The sequence below is a fragment of the Monodon monoceros genome, unplaced genomic scaffold (genome assembly GCF_005190385.1).
Source record: "Monodon monoceros isolate NGI ecotype Baffin Bay Population unplaced genomic scaffold, NGI_Narwhal_1 Super_Scaffold_13, whole genome shotgun sequence".
In the NCBI taxonomy this organism is placed as follows: domain Eukaryota; kingdom Metazoa; phylum Chordata; class Mammalia; order Artiodactyla; family Monodontidae; genus Monodon; species Monodon monoceros.
Window position 1 is genome coordinate 84,339,586 of NW_021703769.1, and position 23,384 is coordinate 84,362,969.

The window sequence follows — 23,384 nt, forward strand, 5'->3', positions numbered from 1 at the left end:
AACAGAGGCAGGTGCCTCTTCAGACAAGTACTCTGAAACTGGACTCCTCAAGTTTGTGTACCGGCTGCCGACTGTCTTACGGAAAGAAGGGAAGCTTCCAAAGGAAGTGGTGGTTTCTAATACTGTGGAGCTCCAAGCTGCAAGGTGAGCACCGGAGGCCCGGGCTCCAGCCACACACAGCACCACCTCGCAGCTGGGAAAAGCAGGGCCACCACCCGCCAAGGACACCCTGGGGGAGGCCTTCCACGTGTTCTGCCAGCTCTTCAGGAACTGGGCGTCTAGGACCAAATGCTACAGATCAAGAAGACACGGTCGAATGTGATGCCCAAACGCCACGAAATGACCGCACGCTTCAGAGCAAAACCTGCAAAGGAATTTGAACCAGATGTTCAAAAAGAGCCTTCCTGGACTAGCAGACACCTTCACCAAGGCAGGTCCATCGAACATGAAGATCCCTGTGTCAGTCATGTCCTCGAGGGAACGTCCCTGAAGCTGAATCGAACCAGCCAGCTTGGCAATGAGACTCCCACCTGAGCCTCGCCCTGCTGATGCTGGGGACGCATTTTAGGGATAAACTCAGTCCCTGCTACTGCAAATCCTTACGTTCGTGACTGACAAATTAAAGGAGGCAGCTGGAGTTAAAATCCAGCCTCTGTGACTGCGACCTGGATGTACGATTTACCTTCGATATGATCTCAAGTATGAAACCCTTATTAATAGCCTTCCCTTTTCACATGTATCACCTAATAAGAGAGCTTTCACTTTTGAAGGATTTGTCTGCCACGCTTGCACAAATACACAGTAACGCCTGATCTCAAATTCAAGTTCCTCCTTTTTGCTGAAGACGACCATGAACCCTCCCTTCCTGAAATTGAGATTCTGAGGCCTAAGCGTCAGCCATTATGCCGCTTGGAGCCCCTGAATGAGCATCTGTCGCTCCAATGAAATAACCACAAGTGCAGGCAGAAGGAGCAGATGTAACCTTTTACTCCACCATTTCCTTCTCCACTTTTCATATTAAATATCTGAAATATATTAATCTTAAAAAACAATATTAACACAGTACTCAATGAATACAGGGAGGGAGTAAACAGCAAGTCTAGACTGCAAAATCGCAGGGTATTTTACAAACGAGAGTGTGGGTGTGGTCAATTCCAGGTGTTTCCAGCTGACTCGCCAACAGGAGCACTGTGGAATTCTGCGATGTGTCACACCAGGAGAGAAACAAAGCCATATAAAAATATATGCGGCAACGCATTGCTCCATCCTCCGGGAGATGGTCGCGGTACCACAGGCCCTTCATTCAGGTTTAAAGTAACAACACAAGCACTTTTTTTTTTTTTTTGGTGTTCAGGATTTTCCCCTAACGCCTTCAGTCTCTAAGTAGATTTTCAGGCTTGGGGTAGCCAAAGAGGACGAAATCTGCTTCGTAGAGTTTGTAAAGCTGCTGCCTCCAGGCCAGGGGAATTTTGGCAAACCAACCTTCCTCCCAGCTGCTGGCAGTTCTGTTCCGGTAACTCGGGGGGAACTGGAGCAGCTTGTCCACCTTGAGAAGCCGGAGCAGCTGGGTGGCATCCTGGTCCAGGGTCTCCAGTTTCCCCACAAAGTCGTAGTCTATCTGGCAGGGGTGGCAGAGGCGGTGCACCTGCCTCCAGTGCTCGTTGAAGGGCGCCAGCTTCTCGGTGTGAGGGTCCAGCAGGTACTGGATGAAGTTGGCGAAGGACACCCTGAGGCCTGCACTGAAGGCCTCGCTGACCGACTTGGGCAGGCTGGTGTGGTTGGAGTACCTCTTCAGCATGGGGACGGCGAACTTCTGGTAGAACTCTTCGTTCTCCAGCTCGAACTTGCTGCGGAAGGCCGAGATGAGGCGGATGAAGGGGTCCCGCACAAACAGGAACTTAGTGTACTTTTTCAGCTTAACTTTCATGAGGTGGCGGGAGAACTTCCCGTAGCGGCGCCAAAACTTGTTGAAAGTCAGGTGGGTGCTGGAGTTGTGGACGTACTCCCGGGGGATGTCCAGGGGGTCACGGTAAGGTGTGCCCTGGTCCGAGAGGCTCTGGCTCAGGACGATCATCACGCGCTTCCAGTTGGTGCAGGCCACCTTGGGCACATAGCAGTAGATGACCCCGTGGCGGTCGTCCACGATGAGGTGGTTCAGCTCATAGTTGGGAATGTCATCGAAAGAGCGCTCCTTGGCGGGAAACACAAAGCTGGCGTTGGCGCAGAAGCCCCTCAGCACGCTCCTCCGTTCGGCCTGCCGCCTGTCCGGGTCCGGGCTCTGCTGGGCGTCGTGGTTGGACCAGTCGTAGCCCCTCACACTCTCTTCCATGTTGCTGAGCACAGGCTTGCTGGAGGCCAGCAGGGAGGGCTGCTCCACCTTTCTACCCAGAAGGATGTTCTGCTTCGCATGAGCACTGAGGAGCTTCTCCAAAATCTCCTCAATGCTGGCGGTGAAATACTTGCCATCCCCTGGCTTGGAGCTGGGGAAGGGCTGCAGGATGTGAGGCCTGGAGAGGGAAGTGTGCAGGTACAAGTGGGCGGTGCCCATGTTGTCCCAGTACACGATGATCAAGAGGATCATGAAGACGGACCCCAAGACCAGCCACAGGCGGAAGAACCGGCTTTTGGTCATTGTGTCCATGGATGCGGGGGCCTCTTCCCCGGATCCTTTCACTTCAGCTTCCTGTAGAGACCGGACGCTGCCCTCCGAGGAAGCTGGAAGGCAACAGAAACCAAGTTAAAGGCTAAGGTCCTCTCGCAGCCTGCGGTCCTGAGAGGATGGTGCCTGCTGCCGTCTCAGACCCAGTGGCCCTGCTTTTCCCTCCCTCGTCCACCCTCCGTGAGGTGGACTTTGGGGGTCTGCCTGATGGGGAGCTTCAGCTTCTCCAGGTGATGTGACCCATGAGGCTTAGGAAGGCCCAGAGGGTGAGTGTGACTGGAGAGGTGACTGGAGACCCCTTACCACCGCACTGAAAGGGGGAGGCCGGACCCAGACCAGCCCCCGGGCGGGAACGCAGACCCTCGTGAAGAGTGGGTGTGAGAATGAAAGGAGAGGCGCAGCGAAACAAAACACGGTAACAAGAAAGTTAAAGCTCAGTGCAATGCTGAACTCACCCCTTCTCCCGCCCAAACCCCTTCTTCTGTGCACACGTCATCCAAACCAACACTTGAGACGGGCCCCCGTGTGAGGCCGACAGCGTGCTGTGAGCGGTGCAGGCTGCTGCCGGCTCTCAGCCTCCTGGTCCACAGCACCTGTACGAGGAGGGGCTGTGCAGGCTGGAAGTGACATTCGTGTCGGGGCTTCAGCTATCTGGAGGGCTGTCACATGGGAGAGAGAGCAGCTTCAGAAGATACCACTCAGAAACTGAGTCGAGCCTAAGGAAAGAACACTAATGATTATAAGTGGGCCCAAACCACTTAAGAACGGGCTGTTTGTGAAGCCGTACTAGGACTTCTGTCACTGCAGGCATCGGGGCACAGACGGACGGAGCACGTCTGGGGTGTTCTAGGGGAGGGTCCCGCATTGTGCACCCTCTGGGACCTCTCCCAGTGTACACTTCTGAGTCTATATTCCTCGTATGCATTCGACTATGTACCTGGTATCTAATACATTTTCATAAAATGAACCTAAAAGTTCATTAGGCAGAAATTTGGGTGCAATCTCTATCCACCTCTGCAGCTGTTGTTTACTGTTTTTTGTTGTTGTTTACTCTTCACTTTTTTAAATGGAAAAATTAATACATACTTATGGTAAACAGGTCAGCAGACAAAGGGTGGGGTGGGCTTTTACACAAAAGGAGCTGAAACGACCATCTGACAGAGAAGAGTACATTCTCTGGTCATCACCTTCATGTAGTGTTTCCTGAGCCCTAAGAGCTCGTCATGTGCTCCCACAGAAAAAGGAAGAGCAGAAAAATCTGGTGACCCCTACCCTGAGGGGTGGCGATCACACCTCCTCTCACCCACTCAGGGCTGTTGGCCATGTGCTAGAGTCACACAGCTAGATATTTATTATATGTTATATATTTATTATATAATTATTACACATTATAAAGGTAATAACCACACTACACACATCATGAAACAGGAAACAGGATTACAGGTGAAATACCCTGCTGTCTCTTTCACAACTGCTGCTGGTACTTTAGCTCATTCCCTTCGAGTGGGTCGCGGGTGTGAGTGGAATAAGAACAAGCAACGCTGCGACAGCTTTTAATACGCTTTTAATGGTAACGGTTAGGATCACAAAATTTTACAGCCTATTTTTAAAACTAGATCATAAGCACCCAGGTCATTAAAGTTTTCAAGACCATCCCTTCTCAAGGATGTGCAAGGGCGAACAGTTTATAAAGATGAAGGTGAAACCATGTTAAAAAAAAAAAGTTTGCCAAAGGCTGAGAAAACAGCAAAGGGAAAAAGTGACTTAAAATGTCAAGTGATTTAAGAGATCAGTTTTCAATTTTAAGATCAAGACTAATAGAGTAGAGGTGATGCAGCATCACAGTTACATCTTGTGGACACAGGCATAGCCACAGATCAAGGATCGTGCTATCGGCCACATACTTATAATGCTAAGTACCAGAACTACCTGGCCTGATAACCTAAATACCTTGACTTATTTTTCAGCCAAGAAGTAGCATATGCACATTAATAAATGCCAGTGCCTACAACATTTTGTAAAAACTCTGACTCTCTTTACTAATAATTTAGTAAGAATTCAATTTAACTGCAAGGAAAAGACATGGTCAAATATTTTTTGGAGAATTACTATATATTGATAACATCTTCTTAATAGCAGCTGCCATTTATCGACCTCTTACTGTGTGTCAGGCACTAAGATGCGCATTTTACACACGTATGTTACTGCAGGCCCTCTGCACACAATCTGGGGCGGGGGTGCAGCATAATCCTCTTACAGCTGAGAAACTGAGGCCGATCAGCACATGAAAAGATGCTCAATGTCACTAATCATTAGAAAAATGCAAATCAAGGCCACAGGAGACACCGCCTCACACCCACCAAGATGGCTACTGAAAACAAAAGCAAAAAAAAACCCAAACCAGAAAACAACAAGTACTGGTGAGGACGAGAAGAAGGTGAAACCCTTGTACACTGTTAATGGGAATGTAAAATGCTGCAGTCACTGCATAAATAGTATAGAGGTTCCTCAAAAAATCAGAAATAGAATTGCCGTATAAAGTTACCATGTGATCCAGCAATTCCACTTCTGGGTCTATACCCACAAGAATTGAAAGCAGGGTCTTGAAGAGATATTTATACACCCATGTTCACAGCAGCATTACGCACAGTAGCCAAAAGGTGGAAGCAACCCATGTCCATCAATGGGTGAATGGATAAACAAAATGTGGTCCATCCATACAATAGATTATTATTCAGCCTTAAAAGGGAAGGAAATTCTGACGCCTGCTACAACATAGATGAACCTTGAAGACATGATGCTCAGTGAAATAAGTCAGTCACAGAAAAGGACAAATACTGTGTGATTCCACTTATATGAGGTCCCTGGAGGAGTCAAATTCATAGAGACAGAAAGTAGAAGGTGGGGGCCAGGGTCTGTGGAGGGGGATGGGGAGTTAGTGTTTAATGGGGACAGAGTCTCAGTTTGGGAAGAAAAATGAGTTCTGGAAATGGATGATGGTGATGGTTGCACAATATGAATATGCTCGATGTCACTGAACTGTACACTTAAAAATGGTTAAGGTTGGGCTTCCCTGGTGGCGCAGTGGTTGAGAGTCCACCTGCCGATGCAGGGGACGTGGGTTCGTGCCCCGGTCCGGGACGATGCCACGTGCCGCGGAGCGGCTGGGCCCGTGAGCCATGGCCGCTGAGCCTGCGCGTCCGGAGCCTGTGCTCCGCAACGGGAGAGGCTACGACAGTGAGAGGCCCGCGTACCGCAAAAAAAAAAAAAAAAAAAAAAAGGTTAAGGTGGTAAATTTTTTTTTTTAAGGTGGTAAATTTTATGTTACGTGTATTTTACCACAATAAAAACAAACTGGAGGGAAAAAAATGAATTAGAGCTGTAACAGTGGACTTGGAGGAATTTCCAAGAGGTATTGTTGAATGAATAAGGCAAATGTAGGACAGTGTGTAAAAAATAAACAAAGCTAAATATGGTAGAGAGCTGTACAGGGGCTAAATTTGGAGCCAGCTGCCGAAGCCACAAGCTACCCTTACAACCTTGTGCAAAAGCTCCACAAGCCAACTTCACCTGCAATTTGCTTATTAAGCAAAGTTTTAAAAATTTATAATTGGGGGGCTGTTGCCCAAAAGCAAGACAGGTCTTCCCCTGGGACAGCCAAAAACCTGTCTGCTTTTTCAGTGGGGAGACTGGTCCCAAGAGCCTTGTCTTGCCCTGGAGTCCTGCCACGTCACAGCCCCTTCCAGGCCTTTCTAAATCAAGGGGATGAGCGCCTACACACCAAGCTGAGGCAGCGTTTACCGATGAAGCTGAGGCCATGGTTCATTTTTAACATCAAGGAACAGGGCAGTCCTTTGTGTTGTCATTTCTAACCTCAAACATGCCACAAAAACAGCATGGAAACAAGACTGTCTGAGTGTATTAAATGGCCTGTGAGAGTAGTCCTTTGAGAAGAAAGGACTGTGGCTACTTTAAAATATTCATGGAGCACAAGTTCCCAGTTTCTCGGAAGAGTGGAGAATAGAGTCAAGACTACCACATAGCATCGCCAGCAACAAGTTTTACTTTTTAAAAGGGAGTAGGACATCTAGGAATTTCTGGTCCAGGTGCCTGGGCAGCTCAAGCTGGACAGTCTGGGTAACACTTCCTTGTCTTCTGGGGGTGAGAGCAGCACAGTGGGGAAAGCCAGCTGAGAACCAAAGCCTGCTTCAGAAACATGTCAGGGAATAACGATGACCTCATAAAGTAATTTTTCATTCAAAAATAAGGGCATTGTTTCCGAACATAAATCTCCCACTATTTCAAAACGCAGTCAACAAAAAGCCCCCCAAGTTTTGAAGAAGCAGAGCAAGAAGAACCTTCATAGAGGAAGTGATGTACGATTGGCGCTGCATATCAGTCTCAGGCTTCTGCCCGCAGCAATAGAACTGACAGCAAAGTCTATCCAGAAGTTTCATCTTTGGGGGGGCTGGTTTTCTACAAGGGTTTTGTCAAAGGCCCTTGTAAACCCTACTGATGAAAGAATTAGGTTGGGTTTAAACCAAAACACTGTGGCTAGGCAGAGCTGTTTCTTAGCTCAAGGTGGGGTTAAACATTTCTTCTGACACATGGCAGGGTATGATGCCAAGGGTAGCTTGGCAGCCCCAGGAAGCAAGCACCCAGTGCTGGCCGCCCACATAAGGGTGCTGGCCGCCCACATAAGGCTGCTGGTCTCAAGGAGCCTTCACACCAATAGTAGGCAAGAATCCGGGAAGATGGGGTGGTGTGCAGCTGAGGGCTGACCTCCCTCACACTCAGATGTGTGTCATCCTGACATATCTAGAATAGAGGGCCACAAGGCCAGACCCATACTAAGACCCGTATAAGGGCACGTCCCAAAATTTGATAGCAGAACTGACAACTACAGTACAAAAAGGTCAGGTGGTATATGCTGGTTAGTTTTACGTGTCAACTTGACTGAGCTATGGCTGCCCAGGTAGTTTGGTCACACATTCTGGGTATGTCTGTGAGGGTGTTTCTGGAGGAGATTAACGTTTGAATCGGTAGGCTGAGTAAAGCAGATGGCCCTCCCCAGTGTGGGATAGCCTCATCCAATTTGTTGAAAGCCTAAATAGAACAAAAAGGCAGAGCAAGAGAGAATTCCCTCTCTCCACCTGACTGTCCTTGAGCCGGGACGCGGGTCTCATGCCTTCAGACCTGGACGAGTACTAGGACTCTCACCAGCAGTCTTCCTGGTCCTCAGGCCTTCAGACTCAGACTGGAGCACACCGTCAGCTCTCCGGGCCCTGAACTACTCAGCTTCCATAACCCTGGGAGCCAATTCCTCATGATAAATCCCTTTACACATACACACATACCTTATTGGTTCTGTTTCCTTGGAGAACCCTCACTAATATATCAATATTTATTTTGTCATATGGACTGGGGTGTGTGTGTGTGTTTGTGTGTGTATTTACTACATATTATAGATACAAGTGATCAAACCAGTGAGAATTAAACAGTGGGTGGTAATAAATGGAAATTAATGTATCTGCCATGGTGGAAAGGAATGTTAAATGCAGAGAATTTCAGCCACTATCCAATACAAGTATTCCAGAGGGAGAGGTTGAGATTCATTTTTTTCCCATAGAGATATCCTGTTATTCCAGCACCATTTGTTTAAAAGACGGTTCTTTCCTGATTAAATCACTTTAGCTTCTTGCTTTTTTTCCTTTTTAAGTCAGGTTTATTGAGGTATGATTTACACACAATAAAACACACTCTTTTTAACTGTACAGTCTGATGAGTTTGGGCAAATGTACACTATAATTAAGATATAGAACATCTTCATCATCCCCCAAAGTTCCCTTATCCTCCCCCAACAGCCAGCTCCAGGCAGTACATAGTTCTATAGTCCTGCCCTTTCTAGAACGTCACATAGAGGGGAATTATACAGGAAGTCGCCTCTTGTATTTGGCTTCCTTCACTTAGGAAGATGCGTTTGAGATCTGTCCAAGTTGTTGCTTGTGTCATTGCTGGGCAGTACCCCACTATACGGATATACCACTATCTCTTTATCCATTTACCAACTGATGAACTTTGGAGTTAGCTCCCTTTTTGGCTATTATGAAAAAAATTAATGTCAACTTTTTTTGCATACAGACTAGTTTTTTTTTATGCTGAGACTTTCAAAAAGTCAAAAAGATTGTATTAAAAAATATCAAGCAGATTTTTAACCTCCTGGAAGGTTCTGTAAGATCCATAACAGTAGATGTTCTGTAATAAAGCTTAGGGACTCTATTTAAAGACCAAACTGACCATCAAAATATGATACATAAATCTTAGATTATCAATACTTTTTCAATTATAAAATTTTACGGGCTCAAGTGATTATAGCAAGTTTGCAGGACACAAGGTTAATAAACAAAAGTCAACCACTTTCCTACATATCAGCAATGAACAAGTGGAATTTGAAATTAAAAACAGAATTCCATTTATGAGCAGCCCCCAAAAGAAAAACACTTAGTATAAATCTAACAAAATATGTACAAGATCTATATGAGGAAAACTACAAAATTCTGATGAATGAAATCATCAGAAGAACTAAGGAAATGAAGAGATATTCCATGTTCAAAGTGCTAAAGGATAGGAAGACTCAATATTGTCAAGATATCCATTCTTCCAACTTACAGATTAATCCCAACCAAAATCATAGCAAGTTATTTTGTGGATATCAACAAACTGTTTCTAAAGTTTATATGTAGGAGCCAAAGACCCAGAATAGCCAATACAATATTGAAGGAGAAGAACAAAGCTGGAAGATTGATGCTGCCCGACTTCAAGATTTACCATAAAGCTACAGTAATCAAAATGGTGTGGTATTGGCAAAAGCATGGAGAAGTAGATCACTGGAACCGAACAGATAGCTCAGAAACAGACCCCCATATGGTCAACTTATTTTTAACAAAGGAGCAAAGGCAATACAAGGGAGCAAAGACAGTCTGTTTCTGTAACAAATGGTACTGGAACAACTGGATATCACGTGTAAAAAAAAAAAAATTAAAAGAATCTAGACACAGACCTTCAAAAAAACTAACTCAAGGGCTTCCCTGGTGGCGCAGTGGTTGGGAGTCCACCTGCCACTGTGGGGGACGTGAGTTCGTGCCCCGGTCCGGGAGGATCCTGCGTGCCACAGAGCGGCTGGGCCCGTGGGCCGTGGCCGCCGGGCTTGTGCGTCCGGAGCCTGTGCTCCGCGGCGGGACGGGGGGTGCCGCAGCAGTGGGGGGCCCACGTACTGCAAAAAAAAAAAAACAAAAAAACACTAACTCAAGATGGATAATAGACCTAAATGTAAAATGCAAAACTATAAAACTCCTAGAAGGTAACACAGGAGATAACCTAAATGACCTTGTGTATTGTGATGCCTTTTAGACACAACATCAAAGACGATATCCATGAATGAAATAACTGTCCACACAAAGATGTGTACAAGAATATTCATTGTCGCTTTACTCAAAATAGCTACAAACTGAAAAGAACCCAGAGGTCCATCAACAAGTGAATGAATAAACAAGCTGTGGTGTACTCATTCAGTGGAAAACTATTCAACAATAAAAAAGAGTGAACCACGGGCTCACATCAATACATGCAACAACATGGATGAATCCTGCAGATATTACACTAAACAAAAGTACCCAGACACAAAAGAGTACATACCACATGATTTCACTTATACAAAGGTTATAAAAGGCAAAAATAGTGACAGAAATCATAGACTGCAAAGGGACAGGAGGAAATCTGGGTGATGGAAATGTTCTATTATATTGTTTGTAGTGGCAGTTACACAGGTAGATATATCTGTCCACATTCATAGAACTTTACACTTAAAATGTGTGCATTTTATTGCATGTAAATTATACCTCGATACATTTGATTTCAAGGGGAAGAATATGTGAGCAGTCTTATTAAGTCAATCACCAGAAGCTAAAACTTTTCTCTTCAGCACAAACACTATGAACTAACCAGCTGTCACTGATTTCTACAACACAGGATAAAAACACCAGCACTGAAGTCCTACACAGACATCTGGAGATCGGGAAGAAAAGGAAAGGAATTCTGAGGCCCAGTCCAGTCTCTGCTGAGTGGCCTGGGATATCTCTTTAAGTGTGAGTTTCAGTTCTTCACCTATAAAACAAGAACAATCAAGGTCTTTCTGCTAACCGGAGCTACTGAGAGGATGAAAATGAGAACATATCAGCTAAGTGTTTTGTAAAATAGTAAAGCACGTTCTTCAGACTATACCATTGGCCTTAGTTATCTTTGTTTCATCTGGCCCTCAAATATTTGTATCATATAAATATAACATTATTTTTATTATTACTCATGCTTTCTACCAATAGCCAGTTATCAGCAAAGAAGAATGTTATGATTTCAATTAATTTTATAATAATAACAATAGCTAATATGTTTTCCAAAGTGCTGTTATAGGCCTTGCATATCTTAACTTATTTAATCCTCACAGTAATTGTGATAAAGTTGGGGCAAAACAGCCAGGCAGGGGCTCCCCTGGTGGTGCAGTGGTTGAAAGTCCGCCTGCCGATGCAGGGGACACGGGTTCGTGCCCCGGTCCGGGAAGGTCCCACATGCCGCGGAGCGGCTGGGCCCGTAAGCCATGGCCGCCGAACCTGCGCGTCCGGAGCCTGTGCTCCGCAACGGGAGAGGCCACAGCAGTGAGAGGCCCACGTACCGCAAAAAAAAAAAACAAAAAAACAAAAACAAAAACAGCCAAGCAACTTACCCAAGTGTACACAGCTACAACTGTTCAGAGCTGGCATCTGAACAACTGATTTGAGAGCCTACCTTCCCAAACAATACAGTCTACCAGCCTCTACAGTAAATAGTTAATGCAGAATTGGTTGGTTTTTCTAGACACTCAAATTTTTATTACCTTTATTTCTGAGAAAATTTGCTTTTCCTTGTCCAAATAACCAACTTCTGAGCATTAAATCAAGTGACATGACCTTCATTAAGAAGTCCAAGAATGTTTCAAGTTTTATTCATTTATGCTACTGGCAAAGAGACCAGAAACTACCTACTTCTTTTCCAGCTTTGCAAAGGCAAATAATTCACTGAGGGTCTCATCACTGTAGTCAACAGAAATTTGGAAAGTTTGTTAGTGGTCTCAACATTTACTCTCTGCACCCTGTATGGCCCAGCCCTGCAACTGATGCTTTGGTGTTGGATTAAAACCCCCATTGTAAGGTATATTTTCACTTCCATGCCACCAGCACTGGGGGTTTATTTGCTTATAAAATTACTTCACTTGTATTCGGTTAACCCTGAGAACTAAATCTGACAGTGTATCCAAATAAAAATAAGTAATAAATGGGCACATTGATGAGAATGAAAGGTTGATGTCCGTCCCAGAAGACCTGAATGAAAACTGAGCCCAAACTTGGCCTTTGAAATAAAGTAACTTCCCACAGAGGTGGCCCACAGCACACTTGGCTATCTGCTCACATTGGTGTCTTCGTCCCTGGTCTCTAAGCACCGTCGGTACTTCACAAGTAGGCAGGGTATTAGTGTAGGCACACCAGTCGCATATTCCCAAACTAGATTTCAAGTTCTTAGGAGACAGGGATCATGTCTACTATATCTTCTATATTCCTCGCAACACTCAAATACTTGTTGCATGGTATTTGACCCTGGAATCCAAATAACTCATTTCCCAGAGCTAAGTCAATTCAAAGAAATTATTTCAAGGGAAAATAGATAATAAATTTCACTATGATTAGCTTAAGAACCTGATTAGGGCTTTACCTTCAAATATATGCAGACCCTAACCCCTCTACTGCCCTACCTCCTGTGTGCACCCTGCCCCCCAGGCCACCACCAGCTCTCACCCGCGTTACTGCAACAGCGTCCAACTTGTTCTCCCGCCTCCGCTCTCCTGCCCATACTATCCTCTTTAAACCCAGTAGCCATGGTTATTCTGCTAAAAGTCAGATCATGTCATGGCTCTGCTCAAAACCCTCCAATCTTTGGAGTCCAACAGCTTCCCATTTCCAGTCCTTACAATGGCCCATGACAAGCCCTACATGACTGGGATCCCACTCTCTCATCCCCTTTACTCCCCATCACTGGCCCCACTCTAGCCACAACGGCCTCCTTGCTGTTCATCATGTACACCAACCAGGCTCCCGACCCCTGGCCTGCACACACCCAGGGAGTCCTGTGGCTCAACCTGGAACCTCCTTCTGATCTACGCCTGAAGCTCGCCTCATTGGTGAGGGCTTCCCTGATCACTCCCCACCCTGCATGCCCCATCCTCCGTAGCTGTTTTTTCTCCATGTCATTTGTCATTACCTCCAATATTATATATTCACTGGCTTATTTGCTTATGGTCTATCTGCACTAGAATATAAACTTTAGAAGGGAGGTACCTGACCCTTCAAAGTTTGTCATAGTTGTAGCCTCAAGGCTATGAATAGTGCTTGGCATACAGTAGGTACTCAATAAAGAGTTGGTGTGCTAACAAAAACAGATAAACATGACTGACCCTGATTTCATAATTTCTGAAACTGGGTGACAGGTAAAGAAGAGTTCATAAAACTATTATCTCTACTTTTTAAAATATATTATTTATTTATTTATTTTTGGCTGTGTTGGGTCTTTGTTGCCGCGCGCAGGTTTTCTCTAGTTGCGGCAAGCTGGGGCTACTCTTTGTTGCGTTGCGCGGGCTTCTCACTGCGGTGGCTTCTCGTTGTGGAACACGGGCTCTAGGCGCGCAGGCTTCGGTAGCTGTGGTTCTCGGGCTCTAGAGCGCAGGCTCAGTAGCTGTGGCGCACGGGCTTGGCTGCTCCGTGGCATGTGGGATCTTCCTGGGCCAGGGCTCAAACCCGTGTCCCCTGCATTGGCAGGCAGATTCTTAACCACCGCGCCAACAGAGAAGTCCCTATTATCTCTACTTTTGGATATGTTTTACAATTCCTTTATAACAAGTTAAAAGAAAAGAAAAAAGCTAAAGAAAGCACCAAATCTCTGATATGTGACCACAGGCAAGAGACAGGATACAGAGAACTATGACAATAATGGAGAGGAAATAAGAACAAGTAAACTCTCCCTGATAAGAAATACAGCCTGGTGAGTGACCTAGCTGCACACAAAACGGGCAAGAGTGTGGCCTCTTCTTCATCAGAGTTGGAAGCTTACTGCCTTGTCTTTATTTTGATCAACTTTATGCATGTATGCTAAAGGATTAAATTGTCCCAGGAGTTTACTACACACACAGTCCCCAGTCCCTTTCTTTCTCATTACCCACCTCCATCTTTCTCTCTCATTCTTATTAGCTGAATCTTTTGGTGTCACCACCTACCTCTAAGCAATAGCCCTGGGTGATAACCGATGGTTCAGCTTGAGCATCATCTACTGACTTCCCCAAACAGTGGCAGGCAGCTGGCAGAAAGGTAGTCTCTCTTTCTTCCCCTGGGCCCTCCAAACAACCATGTCCTTCTCATCTCCACGCCTCCTCCAGACAGGCATATCAGCATTCTAATTAGAGCAATATTCGATGTTTACATAAATTATTATCATTGCACAAAGGCTATTCACAGCTGAGCCTTGCAGTACACCGTAATTATCTTTCTTTCCTGCACAACGGCTTATTTTCCCTGGAACTAGTTAACAGTCTTGTGTTTTCCCTTGCTTTGCTCTCTATGTACTTAATCACTAATACAGCCCCAACTCTGCCAACTGTCTAAATCTCCTCTCCAGATGTTCCAGAGCATCAGGTGCCCCATCAATTTCACATTCCCCAAAAAATCTCTTGGAGGAAACTTCAAGGCTCAGGTCCCAAGATACCTGCTCTCATGCCTGGTACCTGGCCTGGCTGGCATCCCAGCCTCTCCATCTCATCCAGCAGATTCTTTTCACCTCTCCTCTGAGGCTAACCCTGTCTCCTCTAGCCTGTCTTTCCAGATTCACCACCTCATTCTGGGAGAGTATGCCTGCCAGTCACTTCTTTAAAATACATGAGACAAATCTTTGGAGCATTTGTGAAAATATCTTTATTATATCCTCCTTTGCCTGAGTTTAGAATTCAAGGTGGAAAATATTTTCCTTCAGAATTTTGAAAGTAATGCTCTCTTGTCTCCCAGCTTCCAATGTTCTTAAAGATGGGTTCGGAGCCATCCTGCTTCATCCCGTGATGACCTGTTGGTGGCCTGTCTTTATTCTTTCTGAGAAGCTAGCATGACCTTCTTTGTCCAGAGTTCTGAAATTTCACAACAACGTGTCTTGGAGCGAGTGTGCACGTCTCTCTCTCCATGCGAACTCTCACTATGCAAATTCTGAAACAGCTTCAGATGCACTTCCAAATAAACCTGCTTCCCAAACTCTTACTAGCCACTATCAGAAACTCGGTATCCCTCCCTATACAAACTTGCCCCCCACACTCTGAATATCCAAACTGGGAACTGAATAGACAGGTGAGTGAAGGATACCTGCATTTTCATCCATGGTGCCGGTCACTCAGTGGGCCCCTTCAGAAAGGCAGAAAGTTTTGGTTCTAGGATTTCCCTTATCATTTTGTGGATGATTTTATCCCATTTTATTTCTTGCTGAAACTGTTATTATTCAGCTGTCAATTGCCTCATCGGATGCTTTTTCTTTTTTCTCTCATTTTCCATCTCTTTGTTTTTCTGTTCTATTTCCTGAGTTCTCAACCTTTTCATCTACTGAGTTTTTTATTTCTTCCACTGTATTTTTTATATCCATGTGTTATCTTTTTGGATTTCTGAATGCTTCTTTAAAAAAAAAGAGCATCCTGTTCTTGTCTCTTGCATGCGATATTTTCTATCTCCATGTGTGTATTAGTGACAGTATGCTTTTTAAGTGTGCTTCCTGCACACTCTCTATTGCTTCCAAGTGTGTGTTATGATCTCTATCTTCCAAATCAGAGGTTTCTTCACTTGTCTTTGGTTATCTATTCCTATTTAAGGGGTAGGGGATTAAAAGAACTTGGAAGCTCTGGACCCTAAAAAGGGGTTATTAATTATGAGCTTCATTAGTGAGTGATCCAACTGGGCCTCCTTACTGTGGACCCCCTGATGTCACTATTTTTAGGTCCTTTCTCAGACTACTCACTTTCCCCAAAGACTCTTCCATTCTCCTGTCTGGAAGGAAAAGTACCAACTGACAGTGTTCTGGGAGCCAAGCAGGCTCCATTCGCTTCATCCTCTTGGGTTTAGTACAGCAGTCCAGCCCCTCTGCCCCGCTCAGCTGCACCTGGTGCTTCCTATTCCTCTCTGAAATACTTTTAAAGTTCTCTAAACAGTTACAGAAACCACCACCTTGGTTAACTACAGGAAGTATTGAGTTACTGAGTCAGTTATCATTAAGCACATGTGTTGGCAAATGACTGGAGAACCATCAGCCCTGGCTGCAGCCACAGACCCACTAAGTGAGCAGGAAACTAACCACTACTTTCTGAAGAAAAAGATAAAGAAACAATCGAAAAATTGAAACTAAAGATGTAAGTTTAAAACAAATTATAAACTAGCAGCATTTGTTTCAGTGTTATCAATAACCAGTCTCTTATCCAGGAATGGCACTTCAGCCTTGAGACCCTTCTAGAAGAGAATCACCCACTAGCCTTGGTGACTGTATGGTAATGACAGTAAACTGCATTCCCACCATCAGCCATCCAACATGCTCTTCTTCTGCCATCTATCGCTTTCCCGCTGGACTCCCCAGGATTCCATCCCTGGACACATTCTCTCTCTCCACGAGCACATCTCATCCAGGATGACCCACAAATACTTCAAATTCTACAAGTCTAAAAATCAAATGCATTTTAGCCCCTTTCTTCTCCAAACCTGCTCCAGTATTCCTTATCTCAGGTACCAGCCCCGTCCTCAGCACCCAAGTGAGAACCTTGGTTACTTTTGCCGTTTTCCTTTCCCTTTCACCACATCCCACAGAGCGCCTTCGCACTGTGGATTCTCCTGCTTGTTTCAAGCTGACGCCCTTCGCAACTCTCAGCCACTGTCCTGACCCACACCCTCTTCAAACGTACCCAGCTCAGTCTCCATGTCCTGATACCCTGGATCTATCCTCTGTTCTCACTAGTGTTGCTCTTCTAAAACGCATCTCTCACATTGCACCCGAAACCCTGACTACTCCTCACCAGAAGGATAAAAGTCCAAACTCCCCGGCATGGCATTCAAGGCCCTTTGGTCAGAAACCTCTTTCTGGTCTTAGCCTCCATTTCAATCCTCAAACCCCAACCCACAATGAACACAGGGACTCACTGCTCCCTCCCCCCAAATGTCCCATTCACTTCCACGCCTCCAAATACCCTGCTGCCTCCACTTGGAATGTTCTCCCCAAGCTTCACTCGTCTCTCAAGGTCCAACTCATATGTCATCTCCACTATGGGAAACTTCTGCAACACCAAGAAACAAGTTTAGCTGCTCCCTCTTTCTTCCCACTTTGTAAACACCTAGATGACAGCACTAACCACATGGTATTATAGTCAGGTTAATCATGTTACCAGCATCTAGCCCAACGTGGCATCTTACAAATGATGAGAGGCTCAACGTTTGCTCAGGTAATGAAGTAGGTGCACACTGACTAACAGTGAACAGTACTGCTGGCCTGAAAATAACAGCCCAAAGTCTTATAAACCATCTGGCAAGAAAAATGAACATCCATGTGTGTCCACGCAGGCACTCTCTAAGTTCTCAGTAGTGCTACCTTCAGGTAACACTTGCGTTGGTGTCAGCTGACACTTTAGAGGTAATCATGTTGCAATATATGTGTATCAAATCAACACTTTGCACATCTTAAACTTATACAACGCTAATCAATTATACTTCAATTTTTTAAAGTTTTCCCGGACTTCCCTGGTGGCGCAGTGGTTAAGAATCCCCCTGCCGATGCAGGGGACACGGGTTCGAGCCCTGGTCAGGGAAGATCCCACATGCCGCAGAGCAACTAAGCCCGTGCACCACAACTACTAAGCCTGTGCTCTAGAGGCCGCGAGCCACAACTACTGAGCCCACGTGCCACAACAACTGAAGCCCATGTGCCACAACTACTGAAGCCCATGCGCCACAACTACAGAAGCCCACGTGCCACAACTACTGAAGCCTGCACGCCTAGAGCCCGTGCTCCACAACTAGAGAAGCCACCGCAATGAGAAGCCCGCACACCGCAATGAAGAGTGCTCGCTGCAACTAGAGTAAGCCCGCACGCAGTAACGAAGGCCCAAGGCAGACAAATAAATAAATAAAATTGCCGCCTCTCAAACCACTAAAAAAAAAAAAAAAAAGTTTTCCTAATATCTCCTTTTACACACTGACACCAGCCCTGAGTCACCTTCCCAAAGCCAGGTGTTCACAGAGGGCTAAACTGTGCCCTGGTTTGAGGGCAGGCGAGGACCAGCCGAGCTGTTTCCCAGCTGCCCCCGCCCGGACCCACACGTGTGGGGACAGTACCCTTAAAGATGCGCTTGCATCCGCTCTGCCCCCAACCCACATTGTCATTCATCCCGGGTCTCCTGAGTCTCTCCGGCGTCGAATTATAACATAAATAATTCAATAATCGCGGGAACACTACGGCTTGTTGTGCTCCGCGCCAGACGGAACCTCGGCTCCAGCCAACGGCTTGCGGGACATGTCTTGGTGGCTAGGAGCCCAAATGGAAGATATAAGTCCTACTGTTAGCGACTAATACATGGCTTCCTTTCGCTGCTTCTGGCGCAAAGGGTCATCTGAGTGGTACTCTTCCAGGACGCGCCCGCATCCGCCGGGTCTGCAGTCATAGGTCCGCGGTCAGCGGGACGGGGAAGTGCCCACGGCCTCGGGCGAGCCAGGGCACCGGGGCGGGGGCTCCCCCCTGCACGACCCTGGTGGAGGAACCCGTGCGCCCGGGCGTCCGCTCGCGGTCCCCGCGCACGGAGACCCCCCCAAGGGCTCCCCGGAACCCCGCGCGTCTGCTCCTCCCTCCACATTCCCGAACAGCCCAAGGGGGAAGCTGACAAGCGTGCAAGGAGGATCCCCGCCCCGCCGCCGCCCCCCCTGCAGGGCAGATGCCGGGCGGCCAGAAACGGGCGGGGACCAGCCCCGACGGCGGCAGCTGACCACAGCCGCGAGCCCCACCGCGGATGGGCGGCGCGCCGGACGCCCCACGCCCCGTTCAGGTCTCCCTCATCCCCACAGGACCGGGGCTCAGAGACGGTGCGAGCCCGGCCAAGGTCACACAGCGACGGCGCGGGGAATCGGCCCGGAGCCGCGCCGGACCCGCCCAGGCGGCTGAGGGGGCAGGACCCGCCGCGCCGCCGGGACCCCCGCCCCGCGCCCCTCGCCTCACCTCACCTCACCGCGCGCCCCTCATCTCGCCCCGCGTCCCTCGCCTCACCTCGCGCGCCCCTCGCCTCACCTCGCGCGCCCCTCGCCTCACCTGCCCTCCCCTCACCTCGCACCGCAGCTCCCGCCTCCACCACCTCACGAACGGCGGACCGTCTCGAGGCCGCCCCTCCACCGGCCCCGCCCCCCGCCCCTCTTCTCGCGAGAAACCGCGGCCCACGGAGAGGCCACGGAGGCCGAGGATCACCCCCTCAGTGCGCCTGCGCCCTCCGCACCGCCCCGGGCCTCCCCAACCAGTGCCATGTGGCGCCGTATTTACGGCCGGGAGCGGCCCCGCCCCCGGCCGCGGGGAGCCCCGCCCCCTCCCAGCGGCCAATCCTGTGCTGCCCGGCGGCCGAGACCGGCGAGGCGTTGCAGCCTTTCGGGTCCGGCGGGGCAGCACTTAGGCAGCACCTGCTGTCTACACGACCCGTTCGCGAGCACCGACTGCCTGCTGAGGATCCTGCTGCCGGGCCCTGTGTGGCCTTGGGCAAGTGACTGAACCTCTCTTAGGTTGTGTCCAAGTCCATCAGTAGGGTCGTGACTTCAGCCTGCAGGGAGCTATAGTGACACCAGGTGAGAGGGTGCGTGTAAAGCGTGTAAAGCCTGATGCATCGTCAGCACTCCCATCGTGGTTCTTACTGAGTTTTTAAATTGTGGTAAAATACCCATAACATATTGCCACCTTAACCAATTTTAAGTGTGCCGAGGGGCCTTAAGTACATTCACATTTTGTGCAGCCGTTTCCACTGTCCACAGAACTTTTTCTGTCAGTGAAGTTGTTCATGGTTCCTCCCAGTGGGGGTGGGCTGCCTTGTGAGGGAAAGCTAACAAGGGCCATGAGGAAATTTCAGTTGTGACTGAACTGTTCTGTATCTTGATCGTGGTGTTGGTGGTGGTTACATGACTGTATATGTTTGTCAAAACTCCCAAAACTCTACACTCAAAAGGATGCATTTTGCTTATATATACATTATACCTCCATTAAAAAAAAAACTTTTAAAATGTAACTTCCTCCAGCCAAGATTTTGCTAATTATGAAGAAGTGGTGCATAATGAAGATGAACTCATTTACCCAGAGGACGGCATTCAGAGGCGCTCAATTAATGTTTCCACTAGGCCAGCAATTCCCAACGTATACCCTGAAATGGGGGCCTGCAGAGAAGGTTCTGGGTGCCCCCTTCATAAGATGAAAGGGTTCTCTGGTCAAATAAGAGCAGGGTACAGGAAATAAAGTTTTAAATGTTTAATTGCAGCCAGACTTCTCAGACCCTTTGCCAGGATAAAGCATGTTGTGAATTGTAATGAATTTCCCCGTGAATTCCCCAGGCCCAACCCCTGGGGGGTGTTGGTAAAGGCTTCTTTGAATTAAGTAGACGTTCAGGTGCCCAGGAGCCAGAATCTCACACTGCAGAAGCCGCCTTGGGAATGTGAACAGAGCACCAAGGTTGTTTGGGTGTGTGCCAGGACTTAGGGTCAGGAAGCCGGGTGAGGGTCTCAGCTGACTGGACCTGGAGCTGAGATAAATACCACCCTTCCCTGGGAGTGGGGAGAAGGAAGGTGGAGCAAGTTCACAATGGGGCCAGGCCCCCTTTTGGGGTGATGAAATGCTTTAGAACCAGATAGAGTTGGTGGTTGCCCAACACTGCAAACGTCCTAAATGCCACTGATGTGTTCACTTTAAAACGGTTGGTTTTATCTTAAGTCAATTTCACCTCCATTAAAAGAAAAACCAGTTCTTAAATTAGCAACCTACATTTTTACTTACCCTCTCTGAAATAGCTACATATTACCTCCTCATTTACCTAGAGGGTAGCAGAGGCTCAGTGAAGTTAACCAACTAGCAGAAGACACACAGCTGCGTAAGTGACAGAGTTGGGACTGGAAGTCAGATTTGGGGCTCCAGAGCCAGAGCTCCACTGCACCCCAGTGACCTCCTTGACGAAAGGGCACCTGTTGTGAGGGGTTTGTGAGCAGACCAGCTCCCGTCCACTGTGACTTTCGTCTCCCCTCTTCCAGTCCCCGAGCTGCTTCAAGCTGGTGGACCCCAGCTGGCCATCTTTCCCCACAGCAACGTCGTTGACTGCGGCCCACCTTCAGGACCCCTGGGCCTCTTTGCAAAGGCCACAGCCTCCCAAGGGCTGACCACAGCCTGCCCCAGTCTTCATGATTTAGTTTATCATGATGTCCTGTACCGACTACAGCTATTTCTGCTTTCATAAGCAGTGTTGCAATGGAAGAAGATAGACGTAACTGTGGCTCGGGCCGGCAAATGTCAGCTGCCCCCGTTAGAGGCAGCTAGGGAAAGAAGAAGAAGAAGTAGTAGAAGAAGAGGTATGAGAAGTGCAAATTCCCCTCACCTCCTTTGCAGGTGATAAGATAATCCAGGAGAACGGACAGGTGAACCTTCCTGATGAATCTGAACTCATGCACCCTCAGCCCTATCCCAGCCTCACCGCCGTGTTTCTGTTTCAGACGTCTTGTGGGTGGTGTGGAGTAATGCAGAAGTGGTCGGAACCCACCCCGGACGCTAAGGCGATTACAACGCAGCAGTGTGAACGTGGCAGGTCTCCCAGCCTCTCACGAGCTTCAGTTCCCTTATCTGTATAAGGCGTGAAATAATGACGCCCGTTTCCCACAGCGTTTACACATAATGAGAGAAATGGTGTGTGCAGAGGGCTGGCCCCTAACGGCATTTCTGCTGGGAGACCGGCTGGGAAGCACTGCGGTGGTCCCGACGTGGATGATGGTGCCTTAGGCTCAGATGGTGGTAGGAAAGGAGGTGGGGGCAAAAGGATGATCGAGAGAGATTTGGGAAAGGGGGGACAGAATGGAGAGGGTAGGCTGATGGAGGGAGAAGGGGAGGGAGGGGTCGAGTGTGATGCCCGATTTCTAGGTGGGCATTTGAGTGGGTGGTGGTGCCACTATACCCAGAGGAGAACAGTTTGGGGAGCGAATTTTGTGAACCTGGTATTCTGCGTGCAGAGTGACAGCACACGCATCAGGGAAACAGTTGGATGTTTGCATCTTGAACTCAGGAAAAGGGGTGCAGGCTGGAGGTGGGAGCGTCAGAGGTGCTGTAAGTGGGTACCCTCACCCCAGGGGTCCACCACACCAAGTCCCTGCACCTCCCCCCACCCCCCAATCCTGGCAAACCCTCTCTGCCACCTTCTGCTTTACCCTCCTGGCCGCTGGAATGGCCAGTAGGGCCCAGATGCCACAGAGGCTACATTTCATTCTGAGGGCAGCAAGAGCCCCCAAAGGGAAGGGAGAGGGGACCCTGGTCTGGCTTGAGAAGCTGGAAGAGCAAAACCCAGCCCCCCAAATCGATGTGCTCAAGGCTACCCTGGGGGTACGGACAGGAAGCCTGGGGACCCCTGGAGAGGAAGCCACTGGCTGAGTCCAGATGATCCCCACACAGGATGATCTATGCAAAACCAGAAAGGACGAGCCTCCTTGCAGAATTAGAATGAGCTGTTCTCAGGAAGGAGCCTGGGAGATGTTAAACCTCCTGCCACCTGGTGGCATCTGTCACCAACAAGATGCTCTTAACGAGGGGGCTCATCCTGCTTGCACACCTCCAAGTTGGGAAGCTCACTCCCTACACTTGGGCCACCCAGACCTTCTGCCTCTCCTCCCCGGGAAAACTCGGCTATAGTCCTCTCCACCATTTGCCAAAGGGCTCTACTTCCTTGCCCATCTCTCTCCTCTTGCAACGAAGCCTCAGAACAACCACAGTGATAATCACAGGACATTCCCAGTGGAGTCACCTCGTTTGCACGTTCAGCCTCTACCCTGTACAAGATGCCAGGACCTGGGTGAGGTCCCAGGATAGGGTCCACGCCACAGGCGTGAGGGGCAGTTCAGAGGTCATCACACGTCCTCCGTCAAAGCACCAGTGCCCGATAGCACCTGCTAGTTCTCTTAAAGTTGCCGGAACACCCACACCTCCTCTGCTGCCTTCCTGAGTCACGTTTGCTGCATTACATTAAAGGGCCGGCCTTTCAAGCAAAATGAGTGCGGCGCCATGTAGGTGATGTGAGAGGTTTTCAAGGGTAATGTCGAGCCCCCCGACTTTGTCCTACGTGTAATGCAAGCATGGGATGCAGCTCTGCCATGTTGCAGGGCGCGGTCTCAACCGCGTCCCCATTGTACAGCTGAAAAAAACTGAAACTCAGAGAGCAGTGCGAGGGGCTCCAGAGCTGCAGCCGTGGACACAGCCCCCAGCGCAGAGCGGGGCGGCCACGCCAAGGAGGCTGCCCATCCAGGCACCCATCGTGCGCTGGACGAGGGAGGAGGAGGCTCTGGGTGGGGCCATCGAAGGCAATTTGATGCCACAA

At 48.3% G+C, this 23,384-nt stretch overlaps 1 protein-coding gene across 2 annotated transcripts; it reads right to left on the reverse strand.

The window, feature by feature from the left end:
* Positions 1-1,307: 1,307 nt before the first annotated feature.
* CHST12 (carbohydrate sulfotransferase 12) lies at positions 1,308-19,156 on the reverse strand. 2 transcript variants are annotated; one of them, XM_029222272.1, is made up of 2 exons: positions 19,115-19,156; positions 1,308-2,715 (listed from the first exon to the last, which is right to left on the reverse strand). In XM_029222272.1, the coding sequence occupies exon 2, from the start codon at positions 2,639-2,641 to the stop codon at positions 1,373-1,375; it is 1,269 nt and encodes a 422-aa protein (XP_029078105.1). In that variant the 5' UTR covers positions 2,642-2,715; positions 19,115-19,156; the 3' UTR covers positions 1,308-1,372. The 2 variants fall into 2 exon arrangements, with proteins under 2 accessions (XP_029078105.1, XP_029078104.1); XM_029222271.1 differs by having other exon boundaries at positions 1,308-3,375; positions 19,100-19,115.
* Positions 19,157-23,384: the final 4,228 nt, after the last annotated feature.

Coding starts and splice junctions, on each gene's coding strand:
- CHST12 (XM_029222272.1), bottom strand. CDS start 2,641: ATGGACACAATGACCAAAAGCCGGTTCTTCCGCCTGTGGCTGGTCTTG.